This window comes from Capricornis sumatraensis, chromosome 5 (genome assembly GCF_032405125.1).
Source record: "Capricornis sumatraensis isolate serow.1 chromosome 5, serow.2, whole genome shotgun sequence".
Taxonomy (NCBI): Eukaryota; Metazoa; Chordata; class Mammalia; order Artiodactyla; family Bovidae; genus Capricornis; species Capricornis sumatraensis.
This window is the reverse complement of record NC_091073.1, coordinates 90,187,232-90,213,954: the sequence shown is the minus strand read 5'-3', so window position 1 is coordinate 90,213,954 and position 26,723 is coordinate 90,187,232. Positions and strand designations below refer to the sequence as shown.

Below are 26,723 nucleotides of genomic sequence, written 5' to 3'. Positions count from 1 at the left end.
CTCTGTCTGGATGCAGAAACATATAAAGACTAATGGCCCAGATTCGTTTTTACCTACAGGAGTTTCTGTTTATGTACCCAGGTACTCTAGAGGACATCAGCCCACTTTATCACATGAACCATTTCCTTCAGCCCGCTGAATTTAGTTTCACAAAGAAACAAAGCTTATTATGAAGGCATTTAAAAAACCATTATCTTTTTAGAAGCACTTTTTTTTTTGCAACCATTTATATACAGTGTTACATAACAGCTCTGGAGTACAGTACATGCAGCAGAACATACCTGTTGAATATAAAATACTCTTCTTAAAATCTTCATCGTTGGAATTCTTTGAAGTCTACATTATAGAATGCCCATTACTTGGAGAAAATGGTTGAGGAGTACAAATGTCTGCATACGTTGGCCACTGAAATAATCCAAGGCTAACTGGAATAATATCTGGAGCACACCAGGAGTGCATAAATAATTTACTTACATTATTAAAATACAACCCATAAAATTTAAGTTCAAGATCTTATAGGATTGTCTATGTAAATCCTTTAAGTGGTTGCCTGCAAATGCACTGCTGCTTCTTTTTTTAAAGTCCTATATAAAATGTTGAAGCTTTTTTCTTCCACAAACAAAATGGCCTCCCTTATTTGTGCCGACTGCCTCTCCTCTTCATGGCAGCAGTGCACTGTGGACAGTACCATTTTCCTTTGGGGGCCTCTGTCAATCCAACACATCCATAATGGAACCATTCTATGGGGCACTAGAATGCAAAAATGCCAAGTAGTTTTTAGTAAAAGATTAGGAAGTATGTTAAAACATGCCCGCCCAGCAGATTAAATATTCATAATTAGATTGATGGCAACAGAACTTAGACATCTAGGAGATGGCTTTATAGATCATTTAGTCCAACTGGTAGGGTTCAGAGATGAGGAAATGGAGACACAAAAAGTTATATGCATCTTTGTTAACTCTGAGCTTCACATAATCTACTCCCATAATCTTAAAATAATGAACACAAATCATTAATTTTTGTTAAGCTGGAGAGTATGTGGATACTAACTCACAAGGACAAGAAGTAAGATGGGTCTTTCACATAGCAGATAAATGTATTTTAAAGATTTGTTTAATATTCAGCCTTATTTATTTCCTCATAAAGTAGAACAACCTACTTGTAATTAAAGATGTAGGGATTTCCCTGGCTTTCCTTTTTTGGCATTTATCTATTTCTAGATATGCAGAGGGAAAGAATTCCACTGTGTAATATATTAAGTGGTTCTATACTCTGACAGAAAATCTTAGCACTCCAAAGAGCACAAAATGAGAGGGATCAGAGAGAGTGTGATGCAGTATTCATAGAAATATCATTCATCTTTTCCACCAAGCATCCCAGAAGACAGTTTACAATGGTCTTCTTGGGACGGTTTTGCAGTTATCATGAACAGCCCACAAGTGGGTCTGCAGAGGGAGGTAGAAGGAGAGCCTTTTCTATGTGAACCATGTTATGGGGAGCCTGGCAGGTCAGGGAAGTACACACTTTGGTGTGTCAACCCTGATCAATCTTCAAATTGTTTTAAAAATTTTAAACTCTTATTATCAACCTTAGGAGCCTGACATTATTGATTAGCCCTTCTTTAGAATTCAGGCTTCTGTCACTTCTCTGGAGGAAAAGATGGACAAAGGGAGCTAAGCAGTGTGACAGTAAGAAGAGAGTGGAAATTACTAGACAAAAATATTCTCAGCATTCAAGAAAAACGTATCTCTAACCCAAAATGAGCTTCAAGGAAAATAAACAGGAATTCTTTTCTTCGAAACCTTATTTTTTAATATCAGAAATGGCTCTTACTGGCTGACACCTGCAGAGCACAGCAGGAAATATACACTAATGGGGGAACAATAACCCACATAAGAACCCTCACCTTTGCATCATTTTTCCTGAAAGAAAGCATTGCTCTAAAGTTCCAGTTCTTCATTGTGATAAGAGAACCAAATCCTAGCAAACACAGAACTCTTTGGCAAACGGGGAAAAGGGTGTTTCTAATTTTCATACAATCTGATGCCTTTTGAGAAATGTAATCTGTACATAAAACCATAAAATTAGCTTTAAAATAGTTAAAATAGGGAACACATTAAGGGGACACTATCTTATTTGGGGGAGGAATATTCCAGCCTTAATATAATTAACATAACTGCAAACCTATCTCCTTAGACTGAGACACACTAAACAAAAAATATACATTCCATTAATAACAATGTGAGACCTGTTTTTTCATTCCTAAGTAGAAAAATTTAATACTTACATCTTGGTTATCACAGCCCACCATCTCACCATAGGATACCTAGTTAAAAGAAAATTAAATATTTTTATTATGACTATATAACAAGACCTAAATTCAAATAATTGTTTATGATACTGTAAAGAAAATAGAGGGAAATACACAAAATATACAACTGAATTAAGAAACAGGGCATGTAGCTTTATACAGTTTATCATTTTTTTTTTTTCCTGAAGGATTTTTGGGGCTACGGGTGTACAGCAGGATAACACAAAAATTACATGCTCTTTGACCGTCTATAAAAACTTGTTCTATAAACTACCTTGACAAAGGAGTTAATTTTTTGAGTGGTTCCTTTAATGAAGATTTTAAGTTTCTTTCTTGGTTATATACATAAAGTTTTGTTTTGTTTTGTTTTTTACTTTTTCTTGGGTCATGTTAGGTCATATATATTTTTGCAGCCAATAGTCCATTTTATTGAAACTTCTAAATTATCTGTTTATTACATGTCATTTCTCATTTTTCTTTTTGCTCTTCATCACTAGCTGGAGAGTATGTGGATACTAACTCACAAGGGCAAGAGGTAAGATAGGTCTTTCACATAGCAGATAAATGTATTTTAAAGATTTTGTTTAATATTCAGCCTTATTTATTTCCTCATAAAGTAGAACAACCTACCTGTAATTAAAGATATAAGGATTCCCCTGGCTTTCCTTTTTTGGCATTTATCTATTTTTAGATATGCAGAGGAAAAGAATTCCACTGTGCAATACATTAAGTGGTTTTATACTCTGAGAGAAAATCTTATCACTCTGAAGAGCACAAAAGGAGAGGGATCAGAGAGAGTGTGACACAGTATTCATAGAAATCTCATTCACCATTTTCACCAAGCATCCCAGAAGACAGTTTACAATGGTCTTCTTGGGACGGTTTTGCAGTCATCACGAACATGTCTTTTTATCAGAAGCAGGAAGAGGATATAATAAAAAGCCAGAGGTATTTTACTGGAGTAAAAAGAACACTAAAAAAAAATGAAACAGCTCTTTTCCTATTTTATTCAGATTACGCTTCTACAGACATGTCAGACTTTTACCTGATTACAAATGCAGTATCGTGGTTCGTTTGGGTCATAAGTCCAATCAACCTGACTGTTGGAATCAGATTCTGGTACTACTGTTGTTTGTTGGGAAATTTCCTGTACAACAGTTGATGATGAAGAACATGATGATAAGGAAGAAGAGGAGGAAGAAGATGATGACTGTTGGCTTGCAGACTTGTTGTTGTTTCTGAAAAAGCAGTATCAGTTTTATTGGTTGAGCATCCAGAAGAACTTAATTGAGAATAACTTCTAATTAATGGTATGAAATGAAATAACAGTAAATATACAAAATACTCCTTAACCCTCAAGCCATCTGATAAATGGATTTAAAAGCACAACTGTTTAGAGCAAAAAGAGCGACATTTTTCATAATAGCTTATTTTTGCTTCAGATTTTCTTGTTTTCTGGAAAACAAAGATATTTTAAAAATCCTTTTAAAATATTTCAAAGTTTTTAGAATAAACTTTTAATCTGTTACTTCTTACCACTGATTTAAAGAGTAGGCAATACTTTTAAGAATTAGTTATGGCTTCCATACAGACATTCTTTGTATTTTTAAGCAAACTGAATACTCTTGATCAGAATCAAAAATACAAATACATGTAAGCATTTGATGGAAATGATAACCATCAACTGATATGCGAATACTCACCTGTGCAGAACATGAAGCAGAGTGTGTTAAAATTCACAAGAAATTTACCATTACACATACGCTAATAAGTTTTAAAAATATGAAACTTTATCATCAGCAGTTATAATAAATTTGGGTCACTAAATGAATTTTTAGATATTTAGGGTTTAGATATTTAGCACTTTTGTGGTAATTCTACATTGATCATTCTTTTAGAGATTCATCCACAGGAAGCACAGGAATACAGAAAATACAACATTTACTGACAGAAAATATATTTAAAAATAAATTGATACAATTACAATATTAATTCTTTTGGACTAGCAATTGAACTTTCATTATGTATGAACACCTAACACATGCAGGTACTTTGGAAAGATGGTGCCAAATGCTATTAAGTTTTCATATGTGTGCTAAATCGCTTCAGTCGTGTCTGATTCTTTATGACCCTATGGACTGTAGCCTGCAAGGCTCCTCTGTTCATGGGATTCTCCAGGCAAGAATACTGGAGTGGATTGCCATGCCCTCCTCCAGGGGATCTTCTGGAACAAGGGTCATGTCTCTTGCACTGGCAGGCAGGTTCTTTACCACTAGCGCAACCTGCGAAGCCCCTTTCACATGTATGAGTTCATACAATCATCCTAAGAATCGTATCTATAAAATCTAGGGATATTTTCATAATTTCAATTTAGGAGACATAATACTAAGGACTAAGACAATTTGTTCTTAATTAAAATGAAGACCAGAAACACATGGCAGAATAAGGGGTTATAAGTTAGAAAAGGTTTCATTAAATGGTTTATCTTAATGAACAAAAGAAAGTAATGAGAGGTCATCTATTAATAACCACAATTTAAGACTTTAGAAAAATTAAGGTTTCTTAGAACTTTCTAAGGACTTTGCCTCTTTCAAAGTAAGTCAGTGTGAAGTAAATGTCATGTCTTCCCACCTCCCCAGAGTTCATCCTGACCCATTATATATATATGCATGTATATACGCATGTGTGTGTGTGTGCGCCTGTGTGCTGAGTTGTGCCTTACTCTTTGTGACTCCATGGGCTATTTTCTGCCAGGCTCCTCTGACCATGGGATTTCCCAGGCAAGAATGCTGGAGTGGGCTGCCATTTACGACTCCAGGGCATCTTCCTCCCCAGCCAGGGATTGAACCCGGGTCTCCTGTTTGGCTGGTGGATTCTTTACCACTGAGCCATTTGGGAAGCTGCCTCTGTTTACTACACGGAAGCCCAGCTGGATGCTAGGTAGTCTGCACACGCAGTAAAGGTATGAGCTACTATAACAATAAAACTTACTTGCTCTTTCTCCCACTCCTTGAGTCGGCTGTTGATGAGCTGGCGTTCTGTGTTAATGTAGTCATGAGCGCTGACGATGATGAATAGCCAGCTGCTTCCCGGGGCATGGAAAACTCTTTTCCCAGCTGAAAGTCATTATTCTTAAATGCTTCATAACTGGCCTTTAAACTTGATGTCCTTCGTCCTTCTTTCATCTTAAAAAAGGCAGTCATTGATATTATTAATACATATAAATATGCATATTTTCTTTTGTCTTACTATTTACAGCATTATTTTGGCTTACCTAATATTATTTTGTTTTAAACCATTATGTTCATCATTGCAATTTAAGTTATTTTACATAAAGATTTAGGATTAGTTTTTACCCAGTTATGAGGTAACTACAGAATGGGTAACTTAATTTGGAATATAGATAGCCAGCACAGAAGTGAACAAACTCAAGGCAACCCAAGTTCTGAGGCTACAGAAAAGGCCCTGGAACAGGAAGAAAGAATAAAGTATTGTCCCAGCAGGAGCTGTGACTTATAGTCAGGAAAATGAGTGTCCTGAGCAATTACTGTGACAAGCGATCTGCACAAGATTGTATGAATCTATTTTTGACTTTTCACTATCAAATTACTGCATATTTATTTCTTTAAACATCAGCTATCATAAAACTACAATTAAAAATGAAATTATTCAATGCAAGAAAACTCTTTTTGTTCACATCAAGTTATTTCTACTAGAGTCTGACAAGGATTCAGACAAAGCTTAACACTCTGTATCCAAATCCTTTCTTTTTCACCTGAGCTGTAGCTTGAACTGCTTGAGCTGCTGCCATGGTAATTGCCCCTGCACCAGTTCCTGAAGATAAGGAGCCAATATTATAGGATGCCAAAGGTTGGGAGGAATTCACATTGTAAGCGTTGTTGGAAGCGGCCGTGGAATTATTATTTCGACAACCTGTGTAGAATTAAAGAAGGAATGAAAATGGTTAGACAGAACAAAATGTTAGTGAGCTTAAAGTATATTACTTCTCAGCACAGATATAATCATTAAATTTAAATTTTCATGTCACATTTTTTCTTCTTTCTTCTTACAATAGACTCTAACCAGGTAAAGAATCTGTATCAGTTCAGTTCAGTCGCTCAATCGTGTCCGACTCTTTGCGACACCATGAATCGCAACACACCAGACCTCCCTGTCCATCACCACCTCCTGGAGTTCACTCAGACTCACGTCCATCCAGTCGGTGATGCCATCCAGCCATCTCATCCTCTGTGGTCCCCTTCTCCTCCTGCCCCCAATCCCTCCCAGCATCTGAGTCTTTTCCAATGAGTCAACTCTTCACATGAGGTGGCCAAAATATTGGAGTTTCAGCTTCAGCATCGTTCCTTCCAAAGAACACCAGGGCTGATCTCCTTTAGAATGGACTGGTTGGATCTCCTTGCAGTCTAAGGGACTCTCATGAGTCTTCTCCAATACCACAGTTCAAACACATCAATTCTTTGGCGGTCAGCTTTCTTCACAGTCCAACTCTCGCATCCATACATGACCACTGGAAAAACCAGAGCCTTGACTAGATGCACCTTTGTTGGCAAAGTAATGTCTCTGCTTTTGAATATGCTATCTAGGTTGCTCATAACTTTTCTTCCAAGGAGTAAGCGTCTTTTCATTTCATGGCTGCAATCACCATCTGCAGTGATTTTGGAGCCCAAAAAGATAAAGTCTGACACTGTTTCCACGGTTTCCCCATCCATTTCCCATGAAGTGATGGGACCAGATGCCATGATCTTCGTTTTCTGAACGTTGAGCTTTAAGCCAACTTTTTCACTCTCCTCTTTCACTTTCATCAAGAGGCTTTTGAGTTCCTCTTCACTTTCTGGCATAAGGGTGGTGTCATCTGCATATCTGAGGTTATTGATATTTCTCCCGGCTATCTTGATTCCAGCTTGTGCCTCTTCCAGCCCAGCGTTTCTCATGATGTACTCTGCACAGAAGTTAAATAAGCAGGGTGACAATATACAGCCTTGACGTACTCCTTTTCCTATTTGGAACCAGTCTGTTGTTCCATGTCCAGTTCTAACTGTTGCTTCCTGACCTGCATACAGGTTTCTCAAGAGGCAGGTCAGGTGGTCTGGTATTCCCATCTCTTGAAGAATTTTCCACAGCTGATTGTGATCCACACAGTCAAAGGCTTTGGCATAGTCAATAAAGCAGAAATAGATGTTTTTCTGGAACTCTCTTGCTTTTGCCATGATCCAGCAGATGTTGGCAATTTGATCTCTGATTCCTCTGCCTTTTCTAAAACCAGCTTGAACATCTGGAAGTTCACAGTTCACGTATTGCTGAAGCGTGGCTTGGAGAATTTTGAGCATTACTTTACTAGCGTGTGAGATGAGTGTAATTGTGCGGTAGTTTGAGCATTCTTTGGCACTGCCTTTCTTGGGACTGGAGAAGGGAATGGCAAACCACTTCAGTATTCTTGCCTTGAGAACCCCATGAACAGTATGAAAAGGAAAAATGACAGGATACTGAAAGAGGAACTCCCCAGGTCAGTAGGTGCCCAATATGCTACTGGAGATCAGTGGAGAAATAACTCCAAAAAGAATGAAGGGACGGAGCCAAACCAAAAACAATACCCAGTTTTGGATGTGACTGGTGATAGAAGCAAGGTCCAGTGTTGTAAAGAGCAATATTGCATAGGAACCTGGAATGTCAGGTCCATGAATCAAGGCAAATTGGAAGTGGTCAAACAGGAGATGGTAAGAGTGAACGTCAACATTCTAGGAATCCGCGAGCTAAAATGGACTGGAATGGGTGAACTGAAATCAGATGACCATTATATCTACTACTGTGGGCAGGAATCCCTCAGAAGAAATGGAGTAGCCATCATGGTCAACAAAAGAGTCTGAAATGCAGTACTTGGATGCAATCTCAAAAAAGACAGAATGACCTCTGTTCATTTCCAAGGCAAACCATTCAACATCACAGTAATCCAAATCTATGCCCCAACCAGTAATGCTGAAGAAGCTGAAGTTGAACGGTTCTATGAAGACCTACAAGACCTTTTAGAACTAACACCCAAAAAAGATGTTCTTTTCGTTACAGGGGACTGGAATGCACAAGTAGGAAGTCAAGAAACACCTGGAGTAACAGGCAAATTTGGCCTTGGAATACAGAATGAAGCAGGGCAAAGGCTAATAGATCTTTGCCTAGAAAATGCACTGGTCATAGCAAACACCCTCTTCCAACAACACAAGAGAAGACTCTACACATGGACATCACCAGATGGTCAACATGGAAATCAGATTGATTATATTCTTTGCAGCTAAAGATGGAGAAGCTCTATACAGTCAGCAAAAACAAGACCAGGAGCTGACTGTGGCTCAGATCATGAGCTCCTTATTGCCAAATTCAGACTTAAACTGAAGAAAGTACGGAAAATCACTAGACCATTCAGGTATGACCTAAATCAAGAATCTGTATAATTAACCTTAAATGCTGTCATTCCCCTTTATTTTAATAAAAACCAAAAAAGATACAATCACACTTAAGATACTAAACTCACCTAGTGTATTTTCCTTAGAGGCATCTGATGTTAGGGTAGATAAAAGAGCTTCAGATTTAAACTTCTTTTCAGGTAAATGATCTGTTGTTGTATGGTGAGAAGTTGGATTATATTTCCTTTCTGAATATAAATAAAGAATTTATGTGTTATTAAATTTTAGAGAACTATGGGCAAGGCATAATACATTCATCTGATTATAAACCAAAACAACATTGTTTTCTAAGAAGACGAGAGAAACAGAACTCTGTGCCACATGTCTTATTAACAGCTGACTGCTCAGACATTTAAAAAACTTCAGTAGCAAAGCAGTGAAGTAAGCCATGATGCATACTGGTTTCATATATAACATGAGAGAATTTTTTTTCAAAACATTACCTACAATTTAAAATATTTTTCAATCAACCTTTCATATCGAATTGATTTGTCAAAAAAAAGGCATCAATACAGTCAATCTAGTCAGCTAGCATCTGACTAAACCACTCATTTACTCACTAACTCAACCATTTGAGACTTTATTATATGCCAACAGTAGGCTAAGCACTTGAGAAAGGATGAAAAAGAACACTCCCTAGAGAGAATCAGGTTATTTGTATCTAGTGAGTATACACTGCTGTTAGTACCACACATTCTTCCTTTGAGAATGCCATGCAAAACAGACTACCTGTTCCCAAATCAAATATGCTCTTCCCAAATGAAGAAGATAAATCTGCCAGTAGTTGCAATGAAAAACTGTATCTCACAAGATAAAAGAAAGGGGAGGGTATCTGTTTCTCAATCAGTTGTGCAGAGCTAATGAAAGAGAATATACAGATGATACAATGAATTTTTAATTGTTTTTAAGATTTTAGCTGTCCTAAATCATACTTACTCTCCACTGGAGTATGTGAGTGACCATGGTGATTGTTCACTGGCTGTGAAGGAGTGTCTAATTCCAGAGATCCTAAAAAAAAACAAAAAAAGAAAAGAGAGAGAGAGAGAAGCACAGAGATACACTGCCATGAGATGTCACCATAGAACTTTACACACCAATCAACTACAGGACTGTGGACCCTTAACCAGCAGAGGACCAGCAAGCTCTGATGTCTATGCCTGTACCATTTTAGTCAAACACATTAGAGGGTCATCACTGCTGATTTTACCCTGAGCCAATCTCATCCTCTTTCTAAACAGTAAGTAACCCATTTTTTAATATTCACCTTTAAGTACAAAATGGGTCAAGGCATGCTAATGTCTGGCTGAGGAATTCACCACATTTGGTACCACATAAGTGGACGAATGGATGTTATAATTTCATTACTGATGAGACCTAAAAAACTCAACCTAGAGTTAACTGAGTTGAAGACCTTTTAATGGGAGATACTGAAGTATCAGGCGATGGGACATTACTATAGGAAAAAAAATTCTTTGATCATTAAAATGATATATGAATGTAAAGACTTCTAAAAGAAGTTAGGGATTTTGCTTGTGAAACATGATGCATAGAATCTCTACCTCTAAACTTTAAAATACTTTTAAAGAAATGTCCTCAGTTTATCTTGGTCCCTTGAGATGAAATTATGGCAGGGCACAGGGTGGAGCAGTTTTCATAACTTGATCTGATGACTTTGATATGTTTGTGTCCTTACAGAGGATGCTTCATTAACCTCCCTGAGGTACTGAATAGGCATGGATTTACTGCTACTCACAGCTATTATCAGCATTTCAAGAAAATAAAACATTTTATTTTGTCTCAAGATACTTGTCATCCTCAGATAGGATTCCCCTGGAATGAAAGTATCACAAATAAATTAGATAATCATCTAAAGTGATGGACCTATTTGGGAACACAAAAATGTAACTATTGTACCAAGATGGATTCATGTGTGGTTGCTGCCCTAGCTGACCTGTAGAGAGTATATGAATAGAGATATATGTAACCTAACACTCTAAAGAAACCTTTCATCCATGTGTAGAACCAGGTATATGTTCTTGCTACTGATATGCACCAAGAAAACAGATGCCTGAACCTTTAGTTAAATTATACTAGAAATCGGCCATAATACTGACTTGATTCAACTAACATTTACTGAATGCCTACTCAGGGCTTACCATGGTACCGTCTGCTTTTATGGACACTGTCTATTTAGGTTGAAGAGCTAAATTTGTTCAAGAAACAGAGCTCATGTCTCCATTTTGGGGAAATCTCCTGAGTTAAACCCTAGGAATGATAAGAGTAAATTATAGCAGATCAAGTCCAAACAGTCCAACTGCTAGGGACCAAGTGATCCCACCAGGTGCCTCTGTCCACCAAGGACCAGGATCTGAGAAGTCTGTGGAACCACTGTCTCCTCAGTGATGTGCACATGTATTGTCCAATGTGATGGAAAATTGTAAATTTTACTTACGCCTCTCTAATATCTCTGTAATCCCAGCATTATCAGCTTCCAGCTCCATTTTAAATTTAGCCAGTTCCTGATCCAGCTTTCTCAAGTGTCGATCTACCTGTTTCAAAGAAGATCAAAGATAACCACCACAATTTGGGACACTATCACAGTGTCGGTTTAATGAGGAAGCCTAAATCTTTACTTCTTTTAGTGCATCTGCTCTGGATCCTTGAGCAAGTCAATTAACCTATACTACAGGTTTTTATTCTATAAAATGAGGTTACTAGGCTAAATACCTCCCAAGTCTCCTTGAATACACTTTAAGAAACCAGAATTGCAATTTGTCAGCAAATGTTTGGAGGAAGTAGGCTATGAAACATAAGCAAAGATGAGGGGTGGGTGGCATAGGAAACTTTTCATATATGCCTTGGGATTACTTTTAGCCTAATCTCCTCCTCCTTATAACAAGACCATCCACACTGCCAGACCATAATAACTGTTACTTACAGTAAGGAATGAAAGATCCTCAGTCTACAAACAAAGAGCCTCCTATACTTTACACATACATTTCTCTAAGGCAGGAAAGCATACCATTATACTTGTAAACATTTATGGAAAGAGTTAAAACAAAAGGGGTTTTTAGCCAGAAAGTTCCATTCCACAAAAGCTTGGTCAAAATGGTTTTATTGAAATACTGTCACACTTGGTTAAGTGGCAAAATTGTATATTCTCATTCACCTAGAGATCTTTGGACTGACTTCTGGAAATTTTATAATACCTCAAACTAGCAACAAGTTTTCATGTATTTTTTTAAGCTTAATATTAAATATCTTGATACTTTTTCAAATTTACTACTTTGAAGTCAAATCAAAAAACCAAAAAACAAAGTCTTGAAAAATATTCATGTCATATTATTAGCAATACCTTTTTTCAAATTCTAATGTCCTTCTTAATCACTGTCATAATTAAGAGTAACTTTCTTACAAATATAAAAATATCTCTAATACATTAGAGGGCAAAACAATTAAGTAAGACTTTCAATGAAATTATGTGTACTTAAGTGAGGAGGTAGGGAAGAAGAGTACCAAAAGACAATCTGTGGGTGTTAGATGCCAGGAAATGTGTTTGGTGCATTAAAAGGACTATAGTCCTTGCTCAAACCTTTTGAGATAGTACTGTCTCCATTTCATAAGTGAAGAAACTAGACTCAGAAAGGTTAAGCAACACCTGCAAATTCAATAGCTAATACATTACAGAAACAAGATTTAACTCTAATCTGTTTGTAATAAACTGTGCTTCACTGTTTATACTTAACATTGCCTTCTGAATTTCCACATGCAGAAGCCAATTTCTTAACTGAAAGTAATACAATTCAAATTGAAAAAACATAAAAATATTGTCTTGTTATTTATATTTTGTATATTAACAGCAATCATTGGGATGCTGGTTTGTGACTTTTCAATAATTCAAAGCCCAATTTTCCTTCTATCTTCACACACGTGTTATTTTTCAGAGCTTGGTAGAAGCTGTAATTACAATATTTAAAATCCTATAGGGTCATATCAGAGAAGGCAATGGCAACCCACTCCAGTACTCTTGCCTAGAAAATCCCATGGATGGAGAAGCCTGGTAGGCTGCAGTCTATGGGGTCACTAAGAGTTGGACACGACTAAGCGACTTCACTTTCACTTTTCACTTCCATGCATTGGAGAAGGAAATGGCGACCCACTCCAGTGTTCTTGCCTGGAGAATCCCAGGGACGGGGGAGCCTGGTGGGCTGCCATCTATGGGATCGCACAGAGTCAGACACGACTGAAGCGACTTAGCAGCAGCAGTAGCAGCATAGGGTCATATATTGTAGACACATGCTCCTATTCAAAGAACCTGCAGGTAACCAAGCATCCTTTAATGGAACCGCCCTTTCAGTAATAAAGTGTGAACACAGACCTCTTATTCAAAAATATCGCTTACATTGTCAAAATTTAATCTCAAGGGAAATCAGAAAAAATACTCATGCTTAAATTCCAAGTCTACTTCATGCAATGAAAATACTCCACCACCTTTCTTACCTACACCTATATTACTAATAAATACTGAGTTCCTATTGTGTGCATGGCGCTGGGTAAATGGACAATACCTGAAGAATGAGAGAATCCCTGCCTTCACAGGAATTAACACTTAACTGACAAATCAAGATTTATATAAGATTTTTAACATAATGGTATAAACAAAAAATAAAGTCTCCTAGATGTAACAAAAAGAAAACAAAGGGTCAGAAGTCGCACATAAAGAAAAAACATAATACTGGGATCTTGTAAGCATAAAGGAGCTATGAATATGTTAGTGAAGAATGGACTGTCTTCAAATAGATGGAAGGAAGGAGTAATAATTAAAGAACTAAAGAATGTATAGAGATACAAAGACAAAAAGCATTTTTGTCAGCAGTGTAGACAGTATAGAGGTGATGCCTGCATAGGTGTAGACAGTACAGAAGACAAGTGTTAGAATTTCAGCTGGGAGGGTGGGGATGGGGTGAAATGAAGAAAGGACACATACCTCCCTAACCCATTCCATCTCTGCATTTAAGAGCCACTTAATTATATCAAAGACAGTACTAATAAAGTTTATTATACCTGAAAATATGGAAATAATGATGGAGTTCCCAATACTAGATAGCTCAGAAAAAGCAATGGGACCCAAAGAATTAATAACTCAAAAAACCAAATTCATAATTAAAATAAACAAAGACAGAAAAGCCTCAACCACACCGTGGTGGGGAGTTCTGTAAGGTAGCTTCCAATTAGTCCTACCTCCTGGTAGATTAAAAAAGATTATGAACTGATTACTATTATAAGCAATTATCAGACGATAAGAATTCTTTTTATTCGAATCATCATTGTTGTACTAAATCAAATTTGAAGCTGGAAAGGAAGCAGATCACAAGATTTAACTTTAGCTATAAAGCACCAGAATATTTAAACCAGTATTAAACAGCCATAGCAAGAGCTGAACTGAATGTGACTGAAAGCTATTACTACCTATTGGGTTGGTCAAAAAGTTCGTTTCAGGTTTTCCTATATCACCATTTGGAAAAAAACAAACATTGTGGCCAACCCCACATGTGACTCTGAACAGGTAAAGCACCAATCCTAGCTGATCACCATAACAGCCCCACAGCTATGAGTCAAATCAAGAATCTAAGTTATTCCATCCCTCCACCTGACCCTATAAGATGGCTAAGATTGATTTATGATAGCAAACAGGGTACTGAGCCAATTGAGAAACTTTCCATTAACCATAGGTTTCTAACACAAGGCTGACCACAAAGCCTAATTATTGATTTGTCCCCCAGTTAATGTCAATAAGTGCTAGCCACAGACGTTTCCTTATTCTACAACCCTAAATCATAACTTACAACCCCAAAGCATAACCTCTTTAAATGTACTATCCTTCTGACCTTTTCAGACACAAAGGAAATTCTATCAAGATTATTTTTCAGCATATTTAAGATCACAAAAACATTTAAGTCACACGTGGCCTCTGAATGAAACAAATAAATCCTCAGCCTTTAATTATTTTTGCATAGAGCTGTAATCCTTTAGCCTTGCTCTCTTGTCTCTCCCAGTTTTCCAGTATTCAAATTTCAAAATGTGTCACCTGATGGACTCAAACTGAACTAAATATAGCTTCTTAAAAGTTTTTCCATGATTTTATGGCTTCCAATACTGACAAATTCTGAAAGTTAGATGTTGAGTTGCCTTTCCCAATGAGCACTCAGTCTACAATGTTCCAAGCTGAAAACCATGGCAATAAGAGATAAATTTCTATTCATGAAGAAATCGACTAACAGTGAATAAGGAGGGTAAACAGCAGAAGAAAGGAAATGATGGCAAATTATTTCTCTGATCATCTATCATGAAAATGATTCTTCACATTCTGAATTATATTTAAACTGGATAAAAATTTGATCCACCTTTAGGGTGAATCAAATAGTTAAGGCCTTAGCACATAAACCACATCTAATCATTCTCCTAAAACACAATAAGGATAGGAGACAAATCAAAAGGTCAAGCTCACATAATATATTTCCTTAATTAAGAGTATCAGATGAGGAATTCTCAAATTTATAGGTAAAATGTGGGCCTGAAATATAATCATCTGAGGAATAAACCAGGATATAAAAAAGGAGCAAGTTCAAGGGTATTTAGGAATGTAACAGGCTGCTAAAACCATTCAGGCATTCACAAAAAGCTCAAGCTTTATCACAGTATATATAAATCACCTTTATTAGGTATTGTAATCTAATACGGCCTTATGACAGTGACATCTGGCTGAGGAACACAAAAAAAGTGTTTAATGACTATAAGTATCAGGATTCTAGAAGGAAATTATTTTAATAAGAAAGGTTTTTTTTTTTGGTCTGTTAGTCAAATTTCACTAAGCCTACTTAAAGTCTTCGTTTGTTTCAATTAATGTCTAATTTCAAAATTTCTTCATTTGTGAATATTTATGTGGTCTCTTTCGTTTTTCCTTAATAAATGAGGTAATATGGTGCTGGTCATAGGAATAAAAAAATTTACTACCGTTTTAAAAGTAAATAAAATATTTCAGTGAAAAAGAATACAATTAAATACTGTGCCATAGAAAACATTGAGAGGCAAAATCAAACACAATTAATTATACTAAAATGCTGTATCTTAAAATCTGTAAAAATAATACCTGCTTACTTTACACTGTCAAAATAATAATATGCTTCAGTTCAGTTCAGTTCAGTAGCTCAGTCGTGTCCGACTCTTTGCGACCCCATGAATCACAGCATGCCAGGCCTCCCTGTCCATCACCAATTCCTGGAGTTCACTCAGACTCAAGTCCATCCAGTCGGTGATGCCATCCAGCCACCTCATCCTCTGTTGGCCCCTTCTCCTCCTGCCCTCAATCCCTCCCAGCATCTGAGTCTTTTCCAATGAGTCAACTCTTTGCATCAGGTGGCCAAAGTACTGGAGTTTCAGCTTTAGCATCATTCCTTCCAAAGAATACCCAGGGCTGATCTCTTTTAGAATGGACTGGTTGGATATCCTTGCAGTCCAAGGGACTCTCAAGAGTCTTCTCCAATACCACAGTTCAAAAGCATCATTCTTCGGCACTCAGCTTTCTTCACAGTCCAACTCTCTCATCCATACATAACCACTGGAAAAACCATAGCCTTGACTAGACAGACCTTTGTTGGCAAAGTAATGCGTCGGCTTTTAAATATGCCATCTACTGCTACTGCTAAGTCACTTCAGTCGTGTCCGACTCTGTGCGACCCCATAGACGGCAGCCCACCAGGCTCCCCCGTCCCTGGGATTCTCCAAGCAAGAACACTGGAGTGGGCTGCCATTTCCTTCTCCAATGTATTCAAGTGAAAAGTGAAAGTGAAGTTGCTCCGTTGTGTCTGACTCTTGGCGACCCCATGGACTGCAGCCTACCAGGCTCCTCTGTCCATGGGATTTTCCAGGCAAGAGTAGTGGAGTGGGGTGCCATTGCCTTCTCCAAAATATGCCATCTAGGTTGGTCATAACTTTTCTTCCAAGGAGTAAGCGTCTTTTCATTTCATGGCTGCAATCACCATCTGCAGTGATTTTGGAGCCCCTCAAAATAAAGTCTTGACACTGTTTCCACGGTTTCCCCATCCATTTCCCATGAAGTGATGGGACCAGATGCCATGATCTTCGTTTTCTGAACGTTGAGCTTTAAGCCAACTTTTTCACTCTCCTCTTTCACTTTCATCAAGAGGCTTTTGAGTTCCTCTTCACTTTCTGGCATAAGGGTGGTGTCATCTGCATATCTGAGGTTATTGATATTTCTCCCACTATCTTGATTCCAGCTTGTGCCTCTTCCAGCCCAGCGTTTCTCATGATGTACTCTGCATAGAAGTTAAATAAGCAGGGTGACAATATACAGCCTTGACATACTCCTTTTCCTATTTGGAACCAGTCTGTTGTTCCATGTCCAGTTCTAACTGTTGCTTCCTGACCTGCATACAGGTTTCTCAAGAGGAAGGTCAGGTGGTCTGGTATTCCCATCTCTTTCAGAATTTTTCACCGTTTATTGTGATCCACACAGTCAAAGGCTTTGGCACAGTCAATAAAGCAGAAATAGATGTTTTTCTGGAACTCTCTTGCTTTTTCCATGATCCAGCGGATATTAATATGCTTAGGCAAAGCCATACATACAGTCTTCTCTAAACTGTATTCCACGCTTCAGTTTAAAATCCTTCACTGGCCTCCCGCTGCTCTGAAACTAAGAACACTGCTCCACTGGCTTTTAAGCCCTACAAGTGTTGGGTTCTGCATGTCCCTCTCATACCACTCTTCTTCTTTTTCAGGACACACCAACCACGCTGGCCTCTTTCCTCGTTTAATCTGTCAGACCCTTTTCCACCTAAGACACTGCGTTTGGTCCATCATCTGCTTGAAATGTTCTTCCTTAAGGTTGTCACATGGCTGGCTCTTTCTCACCTTCCAAGTACTACCTCAGAGGTCACCTCCTTAGGACTATGCTTATCCTGATAAGCAGACTCTTCATAGCCTCCCCTGGTTATTCACTCTTTCCCCCTTTCCACAATGTTTATTTCCTTTATAGCACTTAGTAAAGTCTCCAATCATCTTTATTTAATAGTTTGCCCTATTCACTGCCCAGCTATATCATTACTGCCCATTCTGCACCAGTGACCACTCATATCTGGAGATCTATGAATATTTGCTGAATGAGTGAAAGTTATACTCTCCCACTATGTAGAACTGTACAGACAGAAGTACCACTGTTTACTTGGTAAAGGATCTGTAAATAAAAATTATTCTATTTTGACACTTACACTACATCCTGTCCATTCACCTCTGCAGCACAGAGCACTCTAACCTTCCGTATGTTAAATGCTACAGGAATTTAATGAGGGTGCATAATTGATTTTTAACATTTTAACAATTATTTATTCATGAGAAATGATGTTAGTGAGAGAAGTAAGACAAGACGCTAAGAGTTAACTCTTAACACAATGACTTCCAGGGCCTAGCAATTCTCAGATAAGATGAATATACTAGTAGAAAACTTGTTAGAGAAATGAGATGAAGTGAGTTTATTAAAAAGTGAGGGTCTACGATCTGCCAAGCTATGAGGTGGGTGGGTGTGGGTGTGTGTGTGTAGACAGATACAGGTAAGAGATAGAGAGACAGATGTAGATATATGTATATAGATGTACCTATATTTGTCTCTGTATTTCTATCTCTCTCTGTTGAAAGAGAGAAAGAGAGCCAGAGAGCCATTGATCCAATCTTCCTGGAAGGCACAAATCAATACTGTAACTTTACAGATAAGGAAACTGAAGTTCCAGGATTATATCACTTTTCCAAATTCCTGCTGTCAGTGAAGTGGCTGAATTCACATCTGCATGAGTCCATTACGGGTCCTTGGTTTTTAACATATTCATTACATTGCATTCACTTTGTTACATCACTATTTATTATTTCAATCTCTAGCCTAAATAATCCATCTCCCTCATAAAACTCCTAATTTTTAGTTTCATTCCATGTTTTTCCATGACCTCTGAGTGAAATGCTTTCCCCTCAATATTATGCTGAATCCAGGCACCTGAGGTTCTAAATAAATTCTGTTCAAAACTCATCTCATATCCTCTAAGAAGCCAATAGTAACTCTGCTTGATTTAGTTCAATCTTTACCAGATCCCCTTAATATCCAAATGTATTCATGTTTATTTGTTAACATGTTTCTATAACAGGCTCTCCATTTTACTGTGGGCATGTCTTCCCAACTAGGTAACAGGCACCTTGAGGTCAGGAGCATTTATAACATTTACTCTTCATTCCTCCACTGTACCTACATAAAACTCCATTACACCAAGTACAGAGTCGATGAACAGTGTGGTTTGTAAACAAGAGATGGATACACACACACATTTATAAAGCATATGTTTGTTATACATACTTTTTCCAAATGCATGAAATACTTTTAATAAAGGTGTAAAAGTAGTAAAATAAAATAGAAACAAAAGATTATAACCAAAGAACTACATGGTTTAAAAAGCAGGTAGTTTTGAAATAAAGGTTGACAACTAGTCACTATATGTGAGGAAGAATGATAACAAACAAATTAGCCTGTATTCAAATATAAATGTCTTTCTCTTTGCTTATAGACTTAATTCAAGACCAAAACAATTAAGAACTTTATTTGGGTTTCATTCCACCATAAATCAAGCCACCAGCCCACTCTACCCGTCTTTAGGCAGCATCTTTTATGAAACTGTTTTTAGAGTAACTGATGGACAGGGAGGCCTGGTGTGCTGCGATTCATGGGGTCACAAAGAGTCAGACACGACTGAGCGACTGAACTGAACTGATGAACAAAAGAGCCTAGGTTGTTACAGCCATTAAAATACTTTCACTATATAAAAGCAATTAACCATTTTCTGTGGTTTTATACAACATATATTTTCTAGTTTAGTATAGCACTCACAATGCATAGCATATGGGGTATGTACCTTTTATCTGTGTCTTACTCACCAATGACACCTATATTAACATGTACCCGTTCAATAAAAAAACTGTACCCAGACAAGACTACAAAAATAAGATATGAATCAATATGCTAAAGCAAATCAAAAGGAAACATTTGTCTCCAGCTTTAACTTGCTTTGAGGCAGAACCAAAAAAGAGCATTTCCTAAAACATAAACTTTGGGACACGCTGTACATTAAAACAAAAGAAGAAGAAAGACTATAATTATAACAACCTGAGAAATATTGCATATATCTATCTTCTTAGTGATTTCAATCATTAAGAAGTGCTGCTGCTACTGTTAAAAAAAGAAAAAAAATTTTTAAGTTTATTTAATCTTGTATGTCCCAGTTTTGCCACGTGTGCCAGTTGTTGAGTACTATCTAATGACTATCACTTAATAGACAGCTGAGTACTATCTATTCACAGATTCAAATAAGTCCCTTTTTCACTTTAATCAAGACTACCAAGAACTGTCAGCACAATCCCCTTAGGTGAGTTCTGCCACAGAAACAATCTCAAGATGTTTTATCAGGCAAGTAAACACACTACCTTAAGAAGATAAAAATTAGTAAAATAAAGTTAAACACCTATTTTAATACAAAAAAAGCCTAACATCAGCTACAATCTTACAGTGACGTAGATATGGCTAAATGTAAGGTTCTTAACTTACTGACTGTGGACTCTCTCTCTTCCACAAAGAAATCAAAAAGTGGACAGTGAACTCTGAAGTTAAATGGGATCCAAAGAGCAGTAATTCAGTTTAGTCTGTCCTTCCTACTACATTTAAGTCAACACCATTTAAAACATAATCCATAATTCAAATACTTATGGCTATTAATTTTTACTTACCAAGTCATATATCTGGTTTGCCAACTGAACCTTCTCGTCTGCATCTTCCAAAGCTTTATAGTAATCCTGAATAAAAACATTCATGTTTCAGGAACAAATAAATAATTTAAAAATCTGTGTATCCAGGACCTATAACTGCATTTGCATTATCATGGCTTGTTATCACTGTCAGTCATTACAGGGCTTCCCTGGTGGCTCCGATGGTAAAGAATCAACCTGCAATGAGGGAGACCTAGGTTCAATCCTTGTGTTGGGACAATCCCCTGGAAAAGAGAATGGTTATCTACTCCAGTATTCTTGCCTGGAGAATCCTATGGACAGAGGAACCTGGTGGACTCCAGTCCATGGGGTTGCAAAGAGTCAGCCATAACTGAGTGACTAAGCACTCAGGAACATACATTATACATGAGCCATAAAAATCCAGTTAGGTATAGGGTGGGGATGGGATAGTATTAGAAATTTTAGACAACAACCAAGGATTAAAGGAAGATGTTCAGAATTCCTAGAAAAGAGATAACAAATAAACACCATCCAGGTCTAGCTATACTAGTAAAAATTATGTCAGCCAAAGAGTAATTCTTTTTCTTTAAAAATAAATGTTATTTAGGATTCATCTAGTTTGTAAAGAGTGTTTACACTCTCCATTTTTAAAACTTATTATAAACAACTACTGAAAGGCTTCTGACCTGCACATCCATTGTGCAGTTGTTCTGTGACTCTCATTTTAAGCTAGGTATCAATTCTCTCCAGTACAAAACAAACTATTTTTTCTTAAATTCTACGAATTTCCATGAGCTGTCAAGAGTTTTTAGGGTATATCCAGGCTGTGCTGCACCAAAAACTTAGTAGGAAAAGGGGATGAGGAATGACTTTAGGATGTATATGTGTGATGTCTATACTCACACACACTTGGGCCTCCAGGTATCCTGCAAGTCAGGGTTAATTCTACAAAAGATTCTCATGTTTTTGTTCCTAACAGAAATAAAATTCCCTTCATGTAGTGAAACAGGTAAGTAGTTTCCAAATTTCTTTCTCAGTTGATTCTTGAATAATTCTATGAAGGGTAAGGGTAAGGGAGCCATTATTACTCAGATATTAAAGGACATGTCCCACATCACAAAGTCAAACTGCAGAGTCATGATCAAACCCAGGGCCTGTAAAACATTCTTCCAATATGTCCCCAAATTAACTAGACCATATCTCTAAAGCAAACCTTGAGGAGAGAGCTGCTACCCATTCTAATCTGGAAGGGAGCTCTAAGCACTACAAAACTTGTCAGGATTCTGTTCTCGTATGATTCCACCAACATAGGTACTTAGCAATATATGAAATATGCTTCAAGGTTGCTAATTTTCATCCCAGTCTGTTGCCCAAATTGGAAGATACTATACTGAGTTGGTCAAAAAGGTCATTTGAGTTTTTCCATAACATTTTATGAGCTGAATGAGCTTTTTGGCCAACCCAATAGATCTTAAGACAAGGGAACTTTAATTCCCCATAACTAGAATAAAACAAATTAAAAGAAAAAAATGTACTTTTTAAATGGCTTTGTAACTCTCTGATTAGTCACTGATTATTGAAATACTTTTCTAAATTACCAAAATGCTTCAATGTTTGAAAGTTCCTACACCTGAAGCTCTAAAATGTAACGAATCATTTTTAATTTTGTAAGTCATTTTAAAATTCTAAAGAGCTATTGATAACTTTCTCTCATTTTGATATCCCCCAAACTATTTAATATTAAAATGTCTTCCTCAGCTGTGCTGTGCTCAGTTACGTCCAATTTTCAACTGCTGAAAGTCGTGTTCAGTCTTTTGTGACCCCAGGGACTGTAGCTTGCCAGGCTCCTCTGTCCATGAAATTTTTCAGGCTAGAACACTGGAGCAGGTTGCCATTTCCTATTGCAGGGGATCTTTCTGACCCAGGGATGAAATCCGAGTCTCTTAGGTCTCCTGCACTGGCAGGTGGATTCTTTACCGTCACGACTCCTGGGAATCCCCTATCTTCCTCGGAGAGTTCCAGTATTTACAGGTAAATCATCCAGAGCGTTGAACACACCTTTTTGATGGAAGCCATTTGTTCTTCTCGCCACTCTGGCTTATTTTTCTTTGCATTCATGAAGAATTCACTGACTCTTTGTTCTAGCTGATCCATTGCATCTAGGACATAATAAAAACATTTCATATTTAGATGACCAAACTCATATACTGAATATACATGCTTTGATGTGAAGAAAGATGTGATGTGAAAATATCTGACTACATACACTCTTTTACTTGGTCTGTAACTTAAATATGTCACGTTCTAATAAAATAAATAAATAAATAAATCTTAATTATCTTCGTAAAGAAAAGTTATAACCTTCCCTACTGACAATTTATTTTTGCAATTTATTTTGTAAAATATCTGATCACATACATTCTTTTACTTGGTCTGTAATTTAAATATGTCATGTTGTAATAATATAAATATGCTTTATGTAATAATATATATTATATTCTAATATATACTATAAATATATACTCTAATAATATAAGTATACTTTATAAATATATTTATAAATGTGATATATATATAATTTACTAATTACCTTAGTAAAAGTTATAATTTTCCCCTAATGAAAATTTATTTTTGTTACTTCAAAACTTTCGGATAGTCAAAGTAGTCAGCAAACGTAGATAGATCCCATCCCATAGTTGTTGACTAGTACAGGCTTGGGGTCACAAACTAATGATATTAAGTCAGGCAGATGTGCCCAAACACAATTTCTTGTTGAAAGCACTACTAGATAATCTTCACTTTTCTTTCAACAAGAAAATGTGATAAAAAGGTTTTAACCTTTTGCTATATACCATTAAGCACCACATATACAATATTATTTATTTGAGATAAGTTTTTTCTGAAATGTGTGCTAAGAACAGTCATTTATATGCTAAAAGAGAAAAAATTAAAGGGATTTTGTTGCTGGGTAAACTGAGGAAAACGTTTTACTATATTGTTTGGGAGCTTTGCAGTGCATAATAATGTATCTCTTACCTTACAAAGAGGTATCTTTAATACCTATTAAATTTAGACAATTCTAATTATTGTAAAAAATGAAAGTTTAAAAAAACCTCTGATTTATATAATCAAGTCGAAATTGTTAGAGAACTTAACATTTGTGATATAAAGTACAAAATAACAACTACCCTTTATTGAATGCCCACTTTGTATCAGGTACTAAACATTCTAATTTATGTGTATTTCTTTTAATCCTCAAGACAATAAAAATCCCTCAGAAGTGGTAATGTGGTCAAGGCCAATGAATTAAGTCAGTAAAGCCCTAAAATGAACTCAGATCTATCTGATGACTATGCTCCATCCTGTATAAAACACTACTTTAGCAAATATTTAGCATTTCAACTACATTAAAGTTAAAACAAATTTTGTGAGCAAGGTGAAGAAATATAGAATTCAGACTTCTACATTACAATGTGAACAGCAGGTGACTTCCATGATGTATCACCTTGCATTATGTATCACATAAAAGAACATTCATGATCAATGGGTATGGAAGTATGTGCAGCGGTGACAGAGAAGTGGGGGGACAGGCTCTTAGCTACCTCAAGATTCCCACTCTGGAACGTTCTGTTCTCTGATTGCTTTCCGTGATACTCCTTTCCTCCTTATCATACCCCAAAACCCAGATCTTCCCCTAACCATACTTTTCTAAGAAAATCTGTCAGCACAAGAATTTACCTCAATCTGAATTCTATTTATAGTCTAAATGCAGCCAGAACACAGGGGATCAAGATATGTCTTCTGCAGGAACAGCCCTTAACCAGTTAAGGAGTACTTACACTTCTCCAAACCAAAAGAGTGACACACAGCCAACAAAGCACACTGGGTTATACATTTTAATTACGTATCACATAATTCATTTCACATTCTTAATTTTTAATATAGTGTATCTACAAGACAGCTGGATAAGCTATATTATACTCATTTCACAAAGGGGTAAGGTGTGTGAGGTTCTTTCAGAGCATGATGGACTACAAGGGTACTGAGCACTGTTTTCGTGTTTCAAAATTTTGCCTTGTATTTACCATGTTACCTCTAAAGTTATTTATTCTCTACCCTCTCTAAATCAAAAACATGATCATATAAACTAAATACTGCTCTGTGAAACAGCAAGGTTATTTTAGGGAAAATGTATCCAGACTACCAAACTATAACCAAAAGAAAACCAAAAAAATTTTGCTACAGCAAACAAGAAGCTTTACTGTAAAATTTTATTTCCTTTCCCATTTTGACTGACAAACTATCATACTGTTTGACAATTGAGAATGCATCCTTTATCATGTAACTTTTCAAATGGGACATTCCAAGTTCACCACGGTCTCTAAAGAACTACATACAACCTGTGCTTCTATGTGTTGTCCGCTCTTGAATTTTGCCTAGCATGAACTTTAACAGAAATAGAAATGCTGAAATCTACGTTCTACACATAAAGCCTCAAGTCAAAACCTTCGCAACATTTATGCCGATGTGCACTAAATCGTATCTACATACTCAAAGAAAGTACAGAAACTTTTATTGCACAGTCCCAAATTCGAGAAAGGAGCATACATGCTCTAATGCCACCTTCTCTTGTAAAAGTCAGGAGAAAAGTAGTGTGGTAGACAGAAGAGGCAAGATTTGGCATTGCCAGTTCTTTTTGACAACTCCTTCTGTACTAGCGAATGAGCCGGAGGACAGCCAAACACCAGAGCCGCTGACGTCGATGGCACGTAAGTCTGTCACTGAACGCGCGCAGCGAACAAGGGCAAACGCGCCGACTTACTCTGCACCTGCAGGTCCATCTCGCGCATCTCAGTGAAGCGATCCCTCAGGTCCATTGGAAGCTGCTCAATCACTGTCAAAGGGAGATTCCGTCAGAGGGGCGGGGCCAACGGCGAAAGTACGCGCTTACGTCACTGCGTGAGTGCGTGCGTCGAGGGGGGTCGAGAGAGCCCGCAGCCCACAACGAGGCTGGCAGTTACCGTGAGAAAGAAACATCCCCCGCCTCCCCCTCCCTCCCGCCATCCCGCCAGCCGGTATACTCCCGCCCTCACCCGCCCGCAGGTAGCCCGGACTGGCCAGCCAGCGCCGCCCACTCACTTTCCAGATAGTCCTCTAGGTACAACATCGCGGCCCTTAGAGCTGGGGGAGCGAAGGGGTCCAGGGGTTTATTTGTGTCACTCGCTGTCGCCGGAGTTTTGTCCCTTCCAATATGGCGCCTCCGCTAGCAGCACCCGCTCGGCTCCGGCGGAAAAAAAAAAAAAGAAAAAAAAAAAAAGCACTTTGGCGCCTGACGGCGCTTGCCTCACCGCCGCCCGGGGTGATCATTGGCTGGCTGAATCAATGACGTAAACCGACTGGACCCCGCCCCCGCGCCCTTGTGGGAAGTGTAGTTTTAGTCCCTCCCCAACAAGCTTGAACTTGCTGGCAATTCTCCACGAGAAAACTACAAAAACCAGGCGCCGGTGCGAGCTGTGCGCAGCAGAATCTGAAATGCGGTGCCGCTATTTATTTGTTGATTTTTTCACGGGGGATGACGGGAGTTGTATGCTTCTGCAGAACACAACTGGGAAGAACTTTTCACCTGTTCTTTCTTGCTGTGATTCCATGCCCCGACGTTTGTGAGTCATGGATTTCAAGTAGTGCTAGGCAGACGGCGAAGGTTCCAACTCTAGAATAATCAGCAAAGTTCGGGCAATTGGGATTGTTTAAAACAGAGCTCGTTGCTGGAATGTATCCTCAGTAAACAATCCTAAAGATACAAATGGGACGTCTGGTTGGCTACCGTATAACTAAAATAGTTTACACTTAGAACATGAAATAAATATTTCCTGTGTTGAAAGATGCATCAATAGTTCTCGATAGCCTCTTATATATTGTATTTTGAGGTCCTTCTCGTCTTCATTCTAATGTAATTGACCTATACGTACACCTTCACGGGAAAAAAAGTGAGCAACCAGGAGTAACGGATGATGTCTTAATGTCTAATGGGTTATTTTTGCAATAACTATATAAGGTTGAATCAATAAACTGTATTAAACGTCTGTCACCCCAGACGTTGTCTT

At 37.6% G+C, this 26,723-nt stretch overlaps 1 protein-coding gene across 1 annotated transcript; it reads right to left on the bottom strand.

Moving 5' to 3' along the window:
• Positions 1 to 25,786, bottom strand: ING3 (inhibitor of growth family member 3). The gene is made up of 12 exons (XM_068972865.1): positions 25,759 to 25,786; positions 25,442 to 25,513; positions 22,678 to 22,778; positions 20,620 to 20,685; positions 11,237 to 11,333; positions 9,721 to 9,792; positions 8,853 to 8,972; positions 6,087 to 6,244; positions 5,303 to 5,496; positions 3,357 to 3,549; positions 2,288 to 2,326; positions 1 to 750 (listed from the first exon to the last, which is right to left on the bottom strand). The coding sequence occupies exons 1-12, from the start codon at positions 25,784 to 25,786 to the stop codon at positions 634 to 636; spliced, it is 1,257 nt and encodes a 418-aa protein (XP_068828966.1). The 3' UTR covers positions 1 to 633.
• Between the last annotated feature and the right edge of the window lie 937 nt (positions 25,787 to 26,723).